The following is a 13,125-nucleotide window of genomic DNA, read 5'->3' on the forward strand; positions in this document are numbered from 1 at the left end:
AGGTGATTTGCCACCTCCTTCAAATTTAGTTATTTCAGAAGTGACACCTCGTTCTTTCAGACTGAGATGGAGCCCACCTCCTGAGAGTGTTGATAGATACAGAGTTGAATATTATCCTACCTCTGGAGGTAGCCCTAAACAGGTTAGTATTGTATGTTCATCTTTTACACTGTCCAGTATAACCTTGGACTTCCACATCACAGTAATATCATTCTGAATTTGTGCTGAGTAGGGTGTAAAAACAGCTTCGGTCAAGAATATCATGCCTTGGGAAACGTTACACAAAATTACAAAACATAGGAGCATATATCTTACTTTGGTTGCCTTAATGTCATGAATCCAGAAGTAAAATATATTTCTTATAAAGAGTTTTCTTCTAGTTCTAGTAACTCCTTTATTTTCATACTCCACTGTCATATATTAGTTGAAATATGTCTGCACCAAAAATTTTCTGACCATACTCGTGGGTAGGCCCCCTGTCCTTTTAATGCATTTCCTTCTTTGTAGAGAACAAAATGGTGGGGGATACAGGTTGTAATAAGTGCTCAGATTAACACTCCAAACTGTTTATTGAACAGGATCAAACTTATCTTGTGGTTACTACTTCTCTACACAGAGAGACAGTGGCTGGCAACTCTCGGTCCTGGGAAATCTGAGTTGCTCATTACTGTCTTTAACAAAACAGAATAGTATCTAGGAAAATGAAATGTTTAGAAGAACAAAGTTAGGTGCCTCTGTGTACCTAGCTCTGAACATCCCATCTCTGACTGTGGCTTTAAATCTTATATTTGGCTCACGGAAAGTTCAAGACTTGGCCTTTGATTAAAATTTGAGCTGTTGTTCCAGTGCACACTGACTTTACAATTTGACTTCGTCCTGGCATTTCTGTTCTACAAGGTGTTTCCAATTCCTTGTGCTGTAACCATCTAGATTATCCCAGATTTTGAATTTTTTTCCCAAAATGGTCCTTTATTCCCTGATCCTTTCTGTATATTCTTTAGTGATATATAAGTGTAAACCATGTGTGCAATCAGAATGCACTGTAAGTGATGCAAAGCAGATCCAGCACAATTTGAAACAATTGCCCGTCTGAGATTTCCCTACAGCTTGCTTTGCAAAAATAATGCTATATTGTCAGACAAAATGTATACAAAATTAGGACCAGAATTATCTCCTTGTCATTGATTTCTGCAGTTTCACAAGGAATGATTGCTTTTCTTAGAGATAGGATTACAAACATATTTTTCTTACAGTGAGTAACATTGCTTTTCTTGCAGTTTTATGTAAGTAGGATGGAAAGAACAACAGTTCTGAAAGATCTGCAGCCTGAAACAGAATATGTGGTTAATGTGTTTTCTGTGGTAGAAGATGAAAGCAGTGAACCTCTGATCGGCAGGGAAACAACTTGTAAGTTAGAAATGGGTCTTGAATAACATGTTAACAGCCAGTTTGGCACCTGGGGAGCTGTCCAGTAGAACTTTCAGCACTATGGATTTTCTTCTTAGCAGAAGTAAAATATTTAATTTGAATTACCAAACTGTATTGTGTTAATCTGGTTGTCCAGACCTTGTTGTCTTGAAGACTTCAGCAAAGTGAAACTGCAATGTGGTAGAAAATATTTGTCCCAGATTCTTTCTAGGCTCATAAGGCATGGCTGTGCAAAACTAGAACAACAGACATGAATTACAAGACAGAGTTTATAAATTCCTGAAATCTGATTATAAACAAATTGTTTATGCTACGTAATTAATTTCTGCTACTACCAGACAGAATTATTTCTAATTAGCAAAAGCTAATTCAGCACAATTATGCCACTTCTATGAGTTATAATTTAGCTGTATTTCTCCTATGAGCTGTCTATATTGATTTCAGGTATATTTATGCTTATGCAGCAGAGGGTGACTCTTCTTCCTCTTTAATAATATTGAATGTCTGGTGTTCATTTCACTTCTTTATTTTGTATTAGGCTTGTCAAAAATCCTTAAAATGTATATAATTTTTATGAAGTCTGTGTTACTTTTTCAGAGGGTTTCATGGAAACTTTTCATTTATTGAGTAATTTGAGAAATATAGAAAACAAAAAGGACAAAAATCCTCTTTGTACAGATCCCAATCCTCTTTGTACAGATCATGTTGTTTCATATTAGAATTTTCAAGTGAGTTAATGTTGCTTTTTACAAGATTAAAATGTTCCAGTGCAGACTTGTAAGAGTTTTAGCTATGTATGTAAAAAGTCTGTGGCCACATTCAAAACAGTATTACCATTACCTCATTCTTAAACTAAGGATTTAAATACCACTGTTTGCAGATCACCTCTCTACTACCCATAACATGCCCTAATACCCATGTGCAATATTCTCAGTGATATGACCTGTGATTCAAAGTATTAAGAAGCTGAATGAAATAAATTAATATATATTTTGTATTTGACAGTGCCAATCTCTTCAGTTAGAAACTTGAATGTTTATGACATTGGATCAACTTACATGCGAGTGAGATGGGAACCTCTCAATGGAGCTACTGGTTATTTGTTGACATATGAACCTGTGAATGCTACAGTCCCAGCCACAGAGAAAGAGGTAAGAGAATTTGTCTTTGCAACCTGTACTCTACCAAAAATAAATTAAGTAAAAATGTTAGACTATCATAATAGTCAAAAGACTGGCATGTACTTCTTGAAGTGAAGTGAACTTACTGGGATATTGTATACAATGACATCAGTCAGGAAACTGTAAATATACTGTGAATCTCACAAACAAAATTCCCTTGAAGTTAAATCATTGTTTGCTTTTCTGCCATTGCTTTCTTCAGTTTTTAAACATGGTGTGTTATTTTTCATGCACAGATGCGTGTGGGACCATCAGTGAATGAGGTGCAGCTGGTAGATCTCATCCCCAACACCGAGTACACTTTAACAGCTTACGTATTGTTTGGTGACATGCAGAGTGACCCACTCACCACTCAGGAAGTGACGTGTATGGACATATTGATTTTTGCTTTGTTATTGCTTCAGCAACACTAATTTTAATTCTATTTCATGCAACAGTTTTTATATACTCTGTTTAATTTAGAAGACCATCTTAACCATGTTTTATGCATTTTCTAACACACATTTCCTGAAGGCCTCAAAGCCAATTTCAATGAGAAGGATCCAGCTTCTCATTGAAAAGGGCAACAATATAATTTTTAACTTGAATAATGAAGGAAATCTTGAGATCACAGCATTATGAAAAGGTTTCAGTTTTGCCTTTATTAATTTAGAAACCTTGTTCCCAAATTCAGACATCCTCTTAAGCATAGAGAATACTAAAGAAACATGCTAAATCAAGAAAAAAATAGATCTAAAAATGGCTTCCTTTTTTATACTTTTCCTTAAACACTTCCTATTGGCAGAGGCATGCTTCTGGTCTAGATGCATGCAGCATGGTTACTTTTATGTCCTCAAAAATTTTAAACCATTAACTGTAGATGAAAACTGCCTGTTGTCTCCAAACGTTATGGTCTTAATCCCTGATGCTTCTGGAAGTATTGTGCTCATAAGTTATGAAGGTGAAACTACCTTGGGTTACAGCTATTTTGCTCATTGCTGGGAAAATAAGCTTCTGAACTCTCTCATCTAATACTCAGGACAATGAACTTGTTAGAAAGTGGTTGCCTCCGTTCACTGAAAAGAATTTAACTGAAAGACATGAGGAGAATTCACTTCCATCTATGAGAGACCTGTACCTCTGCTATGACGAGCATTCACCGACTACTATCATTTTTTTTACAGTACCTTTGCCTGGACCCAGAGGTTTAAGAATTCAGGATGTTACTCACAGCACCATGAATGTCGTTTGGGATCCTGCCCCAGGAAAAGTTCGAAAATACATCCTAAGATACAAAATAGCTGACGATGCTGATGTAAAGGAGGTAAAATTTTTAAAGTACTAGGAAAGCTTTGTTTTGAGAAGCTAGATTACTAAAATAACAGTAAAGGTAGTGTTATAACTCACCAGTGAGAGTAAAGAACATCAGTTCATAGTGATTGCAGTTGGGAAAGTGTATGGACTTCTTGGAAAGTGAATGAGCACGAGATAAATTTCTTGGCTACTCCCTTCTTCCTCCTTCTCTTCCTCCAGTGAGGAAAAAAATCCTTAAACTGACTGGAGAATTTTCATATGTTTTGGTAAATAGCCATTTCTACCATCTGCTTAAATATCATTCTGCCAAGGTGAAAGAACAGCTTACAAATAAGAGGACAGGATAGTGAAATAAAGGTATGTTAGGCTCTTTGCCTACTGACAGAACATGTGTGAGCATTGTTAGAGATATCTTTTAGTTATGTACAAGTTTTCCTTAATTGTGCTGCTAGGCATAAATCAGCTCTTGGAGAATTAAGTTTGTTTTTTAAAGGAACCAGAATTTTCCAAAGGTTCTTCCTTGTTTCTAAAGGAATAAGTTATTGAATGATCCACAAGGACTATGTGTATATGATATAATATGTTTTGCAAAGGAATTAGTAGAGAACACTCAATATTTAGGTGTAAATTTAAGAGCAAATGGTAAAACGTAGTGCAGAATACTTTGTTTTTCAGTGCAGGAATTTCTGCTATTAGACTGAATGCAGAGTAAGAAATAGAGCAATTTACAATCCTTTAGTCCTTTATTTTTATTCTTAGGTGGAACTTGACAGACTCAAAACCAGCATTACTCTCTCTGACCTTTCCTCCCAAAAACTGTACAATGTAAAAGTTGTTGCTGTATATGATGAAGGGGAATCCATACCAACAAATGCAGAAGCTGTCACTCGTAAGTTTTCCTAATCATTCTTGTGGTTGTTTTTGCTTTATGTTTGATTTAAATGGTGTGTGTTGCAATATGTTATTTAGTTTAGGTGAAGTTCTAATTTAATCTGAGAAATACTTTATTTGCACTTGTAGCATTATTTGCAATATAATAAACTGCAGAAATCTTAGATGAGTTGTGTCTTACTGCAGTGAACACTGACATTGCAGTCTGCAGAGAGGTGAAGAGCCACTGAAGCAAAACTATTTCTGTTTAAAGACTGAAGGAGAATTGAAGGTGTAGAATTGATAAGAAAATGTAAGGACAATAGAGGAAAGGTTTAGCAAGTCTTTGCAGAAATCTAGGCAAGTGAGTAAGAAGCTGGGACATAACTAGAGGATTAGAGAGACAGGATCCTGCCTCTGATCCAAGAGGGTTTTTGCATTGTGGGATGCTAAAGCAGCCTTTACTTTTAGAGAGTCCTAAGAATGGCATTTGAGTAACCTCATTAAATAATAGCAAGGAAATGGAGCTGCACGAGCTGTAAGAGCTGATCTCCATATAAGAGATGTGCCAGACTGAAAGGAGAAAGCAACTATCAAGGAAGTTCTCATCCTGATCAAAGCTTAGGATTTAAGAATATAGTTAACCAGAAAAGCTACAGTAGAAAAGAGTAATTTTACCTTTTCACTGCTCCTCCATCTGGTGTTAAAAAGAAGAAAAAACCCATTAATATTCTCTCTTGTTTTTTCTTCTGAATTTTTCATTTGGTAGTCTGATGTGTTTAAAAATGCTTGTGAGATTTCCTGCTTGCTGTTGTGTTAGTCTTTGCTCTGTACCTGTGGTTTTGTATGAATGTGTGTGTAAGGAAAGAAGAGAAAAGGTCTGCCAAATAAATTATTTCAAGTTTAATTCTCTGGTTCTACCTGTTTACATATTCCTTCCCAGTGGCTATAATATTTTCCCTCCTTAACCTACAGTTAACCTCTGTGAATTCTTTCTAAATAAGTGGTGACTTACTTGGCTTATATAAAGAATTTTAAGATTTGCAAGAAACTCCTACAGGAACTTGACCTGTGTCTATGGGAGTTCATATTCACTCCATAAAACTCCAAAATGTAACAGCCAGGGCTTCAGTTATTTTGAGTAGGCATGTGAGTTGTGACCTCTGCTGAGGTCTGTTTTATCAGGCAATGACCTAGTGATGTGACCTTATGAGAGATAATTTGCTCAGTGAAGTGGACTGGGTGATACTACAGTGTTTGATTGTAGTCATTAGAAGATGGCAGCTGAGAGATGAATCTTCTACATAATCTTCTAAATTATTTCCCTGAGTAATTCCTTTATTTAACTGTATTTATTTTGTAGTCACATTTTGTGGAACATTTTTCCTTTTCTCATAATAGAGCCTGTGCCAGCACCAGTCAATCTCAGAATCACAGATATAACCACGAATAGTTTCAGAGGTACTTGGGATCATGGAGCTCCAGATGTCTCTCTATATAGAATAACATGGGGGCCCTATGGAAGAGGAGAAAAACAGGAGGTAAGAATAGACAGCCACCTTATGTATTTGTGAACGGTACCTCAGAGGGTGTATTTTTAAACTCAGAAATGGCCTATAACTTGGAAATTCAGTGAGAAGGTGTAGGACACATTCTTACAGCATGTTCAGTGATGTTACTGAGTAAAAACTCAGTTATATCCCACTCTGTTTCCTGTTTAATTTGTATGTTTTGGTTTTGTTTATTTATCTTTTCCCTTTTTTTTTTTAATTTCTTCACAAGACTATCTTAAATGGGGAAGAGAATAGTTTGGTCTTTGAAAATTTGAATCCAGATACATTATATGATGTCTCAGTTACTGCCATCTATCCTGATGAATCAGAAAGTGATGAGCTCATTGGCAGTGAAAGAACATGTAAGTAAATAAAGGGATTCTGCATGTTGTTATTCATAGTTATTGAAACAGAAGGCATACACATACAAGAATTCTGAAAATTCTTTCTACTTTTTTCCTAGTACCCTTGATACCTATCACTACACAAGGTAAGAATCTGAATTTCCAGGTAGCATTTTATTGAAGGAAACTCATAGCTCTCTTTTTCTAAACTGTGACGAATGTTGACATTAAAAAGCTGAGATCATTTAATAAATATTATTGGGTATTTGGAAGAATACTAAACACTAGATTACCGCATGTTTATTATTTTACAAACATTACAGTTTATGTTCCCCTGTACTCAATACATTCAGCTCTTGATCAGGCATTCATGCAGCCCCAAAAGTAAGAATGAAGTGTGTCTCTGCCCTTTGGTGAGCTACATATTTATTCCTTTCTTTATTATGCTTCTCAGCCCCAAAGAGTGGCCCACGAAACCTTCAGGTGTACAATGCAACTTCACACAGTTTGACTGTCAAATGGGATCCTGCCAGTGGTCGAGTGCAGAGATACAGGATCATTTACCAGCCTATCAGTGGGGATGGCCCTGAACAGTCGGTAACTAATTTTGAAGTGCTTAAGTTATTCAGCCTTAAATGCAACCTTCTGTAAAGTAATCCATTGGAATAATTTCTTTTCAAAACACAACACTGTATATATTAATTATCTTTTACATGAAGATTTATATTTGTAGTGAATAAGTATATACTCCCACTGTTTTTTTCTCGCCTTTCAAATCCAAGTCAGAACACTCTCAATTGGGCAGCAATAATTTTGGATGCATCCTGTTTTCTCAAAAATTGCATAATCATAGACTCATTTAGGTTAGAAAAGGTCTTTGAGTTCATAAACTCCAACTGTTTATCCATGGACAAAACTAAAATAAAGTGTGCTTGGTAATAAGTCACTCAGAGGTGTCAGGACAATCAATAATAGGAGGTACCATGACTACTTTCCTGAGTTTCCCATTGTTTTCATAGTGTAGCTTCCATGTTACCTGAAGACTTTGCCATGGAACATGCTGTGAACAGTTGAGATTCTCTCTCACCACTCTAGGGTTAGGATAAATACGCAGAGCTAGCAGTTGTAAAGAAACATACATGCAAAACATGTGCTAATGAAGTATTTAAGGTATTGTAGACTCTTTCATATGATGAGAAGCTGTAGTGCTATGGAGAGACTACTTTTAGCTTTCAGCCAGCTTTCCCTGTGCTGTCAGCATGAATGGATTTGGCCACTGGCAGTCTATGCAATACAGCCTGGGAATGGTAATTCAGTCAGGCTGTTTATCAGAAGAGTGTGCTACTTAAAAATGCCCTATTCTTTAGTGGGAGGCTGTTGTGGTTACTGTCAAATGAGTCAGAGGAACAGTCTCAGATGAGAACCACATTCATTCAGCTTGCCTCTGTAATTGGAGATCATTCATGTTCAGAAGTATATCTAGGAATATTTACTTTAGAACCAGTTGGATATTTACACACCCATTTTAACTCTCTTCGGAGCAACATGCATTTGGGTTGAGGTAATTGAAATGTATATTGAGCAGTCAAACACAATTTTTTTGAGAAATCACTAGAGGACTAAGGAACAGCAATACATTTAATTAACATCTGTCATTATTTGTGGTCGTGGAGTAAAAAGAGAATTATGATAATTCTCTTGAAATCTGTGCAAAGAATATGGAGAATATGGTTAATAGACTTAATTGGTTACATCTGGATAGAATCAAGCAGTGGCAGTTGGACAAAACACCTCTATTTGAGGAGAGCACAGAGAACTCTCCTATTCTGCTCATGGCATTTAATGTCTGTTTGCAAATGACTTGCAGTCATATGATCACAATTCCTTGTCTTCTTTTGCCACTCTGATATTTTATAAAATGTAGGTACTGGGTAGGAAGTAGAATAGTCCCCACCAAAATATAATTTAAATAATTATAAATTAAATAATATAAAATAAATAATTATATTTAAAATATAATTTCTTGGGGGTTTTTATTGTCCTGTCTGACTTTTAATGGCCTCAGTACCAAGAGGAATCACAGGTGATTTGAAGACAGAAAAGAAGCTCTGCAAAAACTCCACACAGAACTGCAGAGACCATCATGATTATTTAGGGTCAGGTTTTGAAAGGCAATCAGATACTAAAATGTAGAGGCAGCCATGATGGGATGATAAAAGCATTTGTCCTTTGAAAGGAGCTTTGTACACTTGAGTACAAAAAACCCCTTTGATTGTAAGTTAAAATAGTCTGCTTGTAAATTAAAATAATCTACTGCTATGAAATGTGAAGATGCGGAAATGCTTACTCGTTGTCAGTTCATTAGCAAATCATTTGAAATGTTATGCTGAACACCTTAGCTGAATAGGCTTTGAAAATGTGCAGATAGTCTTAAAAGTACAAAGAATGATAGGAGTAACAATATAATTTGTGCTGATACAGAACTGGGCTTTTCTGTACAATTGTGGCTGTATTCAAGTTTGGGGATTTTAAAGAATAGTGGCTTTATGTCTAAACTTGCTAAAACCAATATGTACTAAATATTACTACTGTTGAATGTCTACTGTCAGTATCAGTCACAAGAAGATTGTAGCGTTTGATATATCACAGTGTTTTCCACTCTGCATCAAATGCTTGCTTTCTTTACTGTAGCAATAAGCACAAAAGAGTATAAAAGGGATTTTAATATTTTCATTTTGTTTTGCCACAGACTACTGTTGGGGGACGACAGAACAGTGTGGTGATACAGAAGCTGCAGCCTGACACACCATATGCAATTACTGTGTCATCGATGTACCCAGACGGTGAGGGGGGAAGAATGACAGGACGAGGCAGAACCAGTGAGTAACATCTCCAGGTCTTCTTATTAGGTACAGGACAATATCAATGTATTGCTTCTCAGAAGAGCTGAGAGAACTTTCTTGTGGTGAAATTCATCCCATCTGTATTTGTCATTTTTCCTTTGGTGGCTTTCAAGTTCTGAAGTAAGAACACCTGTCAGTCTACTGGCTGTAGAGAAGCCCTGCACCACTGCCTATGACTGGATGCCCAGTTTTTACAGCTGAGAGAAGCCCTAATCTTACTATGGAATTTCTTCCTCATTTTAATGTGTTTGATTGTTTCATGCCAGAACTTAGTAAACACCTTAAAGCATCTGAGGGCATGTTACTCACATATATGTGTGCTTTTAAGCACCTTCAATTGAGAGGCTGACCTTCACAGTTTGCACTTTAGGACTCCACCATTTTATAATATTGCATTCTTTTGATATTGCTATAGAAATCATTGAGTGATTTGCTATCAGAGACAATCCAGTTCTAAAACCCATTTAAATGTATTTACTTAAATAATTATATAACTATAAAATGATTAATTCAGTTGCAATTATGAGCTTTCAATGGAAAGACAGACACAGCAATGGGTTTGGTGAGGAATGAAGAAAAAATCTTAATTAACTCATTGCATAATTTCAAAATAGTGTCCAGAAATAAATTTTTCTAACTAGCATTGTTTGTGGTGTAGGATACAGCTGATGGGTTCTGAGTGATGAGATAAAAAAGATTTAATATGAGCTACTAAACCTATTTTTAAATTTTTTTTGAGGATACATTACAGAGGTGTGATCTGACAGCAAAAAGAAGAGAATAGGGTTCCACATTTCTGACATTTTATTGGTCTGTTTCAGAACCTCTCACCACTGTGAAGAACTTGCTGGTTTATGACCCAACCACCAGTACTCTGAATGTTCGATGGGATCATGCAGAAGGAAGTCCTCGCCAGTACAAAGTGTTTTATGGACCTACAGCTGGAGGTGCAGAGGAAATGGTAAATTTTTCATGTGGATCTCACAAACCATCTCAGATAAATTACAGCTCATGGTGGTGGTGAGAGAAATGCTGCTAGGGGAAGTAGGTCTTGTTTGCCTATGCAGTGGCTTTTTTTCTGTTCATTGCCCCCCTGGAAAAAATGCACAGCAACTCCATGAAAGTTCCTCTCATGTGTATTACAGATGTTTGATTTCATATACTAGGCCATCAGTGATTAGTTCTTAGCATGGGATTTAATACCACACACAGTTTTTTATTTCTTTATCCCTAGGGCACTGTGTGTGAATGCAAAGCTGACCTCAGGGTGTACAAAAGCTTATAAAGTTGGCAGACTTCACTTCTACCCATCTTTACTGCTAAAATGTCATGCAACTGTAGGCTTCAATGGTATTGGTGGAAGCAGAAAAATCCATAATCTAATATCCCAAAATTATTTAATTACTAAAGAGCTAAAAGAATCCTGAAAATAGGAAACCTTTGCTTCAGACTGGGAAATATTGTTTCCCAGTTGTGTTTCTTTTTCTACATGAGTTCAATTCAATGTGCACATGAAATGAGTCATACATGAATGCCATTGTTTCAATAGCAACTAAGGTGCTACTGATGACAAATATTCTTAAGTGCTGTGGAGTTTTATTTCCTAACATGAGCTGCTCATTATATTTCTTGTCATCAGTATGTTGTAGTGCTATGTAATGAGTTTTTTTTTTTAAACTTAGAAAGTGATATTTTAATGCCTCTGAGCTGCTAAATAATAGTCATTAGATCACTGCAGATTCTGCTACTTTCATTAGCAGAGCAGGATCTGGACCCAAAAGGGGAGAGAGCTGTAAAGGAGCTACATAGGAGTGCACAGAACTCATTTGTATTAAGTCTGAGAGAGAATCCTCTTGAAAAGCTGTTCTAGAAGATACCACAAACCATGTTATTTTAAGCTTCACCTTTTGTAAAGTTTTTATCACATCCAGTCTGGAAATTAGATATAGTAGGGGAGTAAAGTGAAAGCTTAAACTATTTTTTTGGCATGTTTTTGTAAGTTTCTTGACCCTTTCTTTTTAAATTTATAGACCACAGTACCAGGAAATACAAACTATGTCATCCTGAGGACTCTTGAACCCAACACACCTTACACTGTAACTGTGGTTCCAGTTTTCCCAGAGGGGGATGGTGGACGTACCTCTGACACTGGACGCACCTGTAAGTAAAATAGCCCTTTTCAAGAAAATGTTAGGATTTCTTTATGAATGGCTTCAGATCATTAGAAATTTGTTTTACATTAAAAGTTATTTTTGCAGCTTTGTAATTTATTCTGTTTCCTTTGCTTATTTGTGTGGAGGCTTTCAGTCAGGCAAGCTTAGCTCCAAAAGTTGTGCAGCACACTTAGTATTTACTTCACAGAGCAGTAACATTTTAATTGTAGTGCTAGTAAAAATGCTTGTGAACAAAGAGTGAATATTTATGGTAATCCATGCTTATGTCCATGTGTGTTCTTAAAATTTTCTAGGAAGTTTAGTCTACTAATGTCAGCTTGGCCCAAAATGTGTAGTTTGTGGTTATTTTTCATACATATCTGATCAACAATAGGAAAACAGAGTGTTACGATCATATTTTCAATTTGCAATACAAACATGTACTTTGCTGCCTGGTACGGAAGTTTGGAAAGACTGAACATGGAGAGTCTTACCTTTGTAAATTTTAGGCTAACAAAAGTAATGTGTTTATCTTGGGCTGAGGTGCTTTTCAGCTTCTTTTGAGTACTGTTGTAAATTCATTTAGAAACAGAATTTACAAAAGCAACTTTGTAAAACTTAATTTAAATTATCCTTGATCTAGTGGAGAGAGGAACACCAAGAAACATTCACGTTTACAATCCCACACCAAACAGCATGAATGTCCGTTGGGAACCTGCTCCAGGTCCAGTACAGCAATATAGAATTAATTATGCTCCACTGTCTGGCCCAAGGCCATCAGAATCTGTAAGTAATTTAACTTTTATACTACTATTAGTCAAATGTGTGTAGAGAATATTGCTTCCTTCAATGAGTGTAAAAAATAATAGTAAACTCAGGCCAACTGTCTGCCCAGGAGAGTCTCTGTGGAAAGCACAGTGTTTATAGGAGTCTAGTTCACTGTTAATAAAGGCTTAATTTGGTAAAATGAAAGAAACAAGAAATAAGACTCTCCCATTTAAAACTCTGTATTGATGATTGAATATTCTTTATCATATTGCAGGTAAATATAAATTAAATAATTTTTTTTTCAAGAGAGTCAGAGACAACAAATATTTATTAGGAATTGTATGTTTATGAAACCAGATGCCATCTGCCTACTCTAAATCATTATTCTTTTGTGGGGGTTGGTGAGCAGTGAAATCTGGATATGGGTTAAACAGTACCCTCCAGGTGTGAAGTAAGAATTCTTGGATCTCTATAGAAATAAGCACAGTTTTAAATTTTTGACTATGAATGTACTAATGTAAGATGAACAACCATATTGTACATGTAGATGTATGTGTTTTTATGTAAGGAATTGTAAGGACTTTTTATGTCCTTTATACATAGGAAACTGTGACAGAAATTACTTTTTAAGT

At 36.0% G+C, this 13,125-nt stretch overlaps 1 protein-coding gene across 7 annotated transcripts in view; it reads left to right on the forward strand.

Annotated features, from left to right (window-relative positions):
• COL12A1 (collagen type XII alpha 1 chain) overlaps window positions 1-13,125 on the forward strand; it is a 99,901-nt gene that overhangs the window by 44,760 nt on the left and 42,016 nt on the right. For 6 of the 7 annotated variants that reach the window (XM_030235504.2, XM_050972288.1, XM_018919172.3 and 3 more), the window contains 14 exons: window positions 3-142; window positions 1,278-1,407; window positions 2,434-2,579; window positions 2,846-2,975; window positions 3,773-3,912; window positions 4,662-4,791; window positions 6,174-6,313; window positions 6,555-6,687; window positions 6,789-6,815; window positions 7,124-7,266; window positions 9,419-9,548; window positions 10,394-10,533; window positions 11,603-11,732; window positions 12,369-12,511. In XM_030235504.2, the coding sequence (XP_030091364.1) occupies window positions 3-142; window positions 1,278-1,407; window positions 2,434-2,579; window positions 2,846-2,975; window positions 3,773-3,912; window positions 4,662-4,791; window positions 6,174-6,313; window positions 6,555-6,687; window positions 6,789-6,815; window positions 7,124-7,266; window positions 9,419-9,548; window positions 10,394-10,533; window positions 11,603-11,732; window positions 12,369-12,511 (1,802 nt within the window). The remainder of the gene's footprint in view (window positions 1-2; window positions 143-1,277; window positions 1,408-2,433; window positions 2,580-2,845; window positions 2,976-3,772; window positions 3,913-4,661; window positions 4,792-6,173; window positions 6,314-6,554; window positions 6,688-6,788; window positions 6,816-7,123; window positions 7,267-9,418; window positions 9,549-10,393; window positions 10,534-11,602; window positions 11,733-12,368; window positions 12,512-13,125) is intronic. The other variant, XM_018919176.3, reaches the window with a different exon arrangement.

This window comes from Serinus canaria, chromosome 3 (assembly GCF_022539315.1).
Source record: "Serinus canaria isolate serCan28SL12 chromosome 3, serCan2020, whole genome shotgun sequence".
Lineage (NCBI taxonomy): Eukaryota > Metazoa > Chordata > Aves > Passeriformes > Fringillidae > Serinus > Serinus canaria.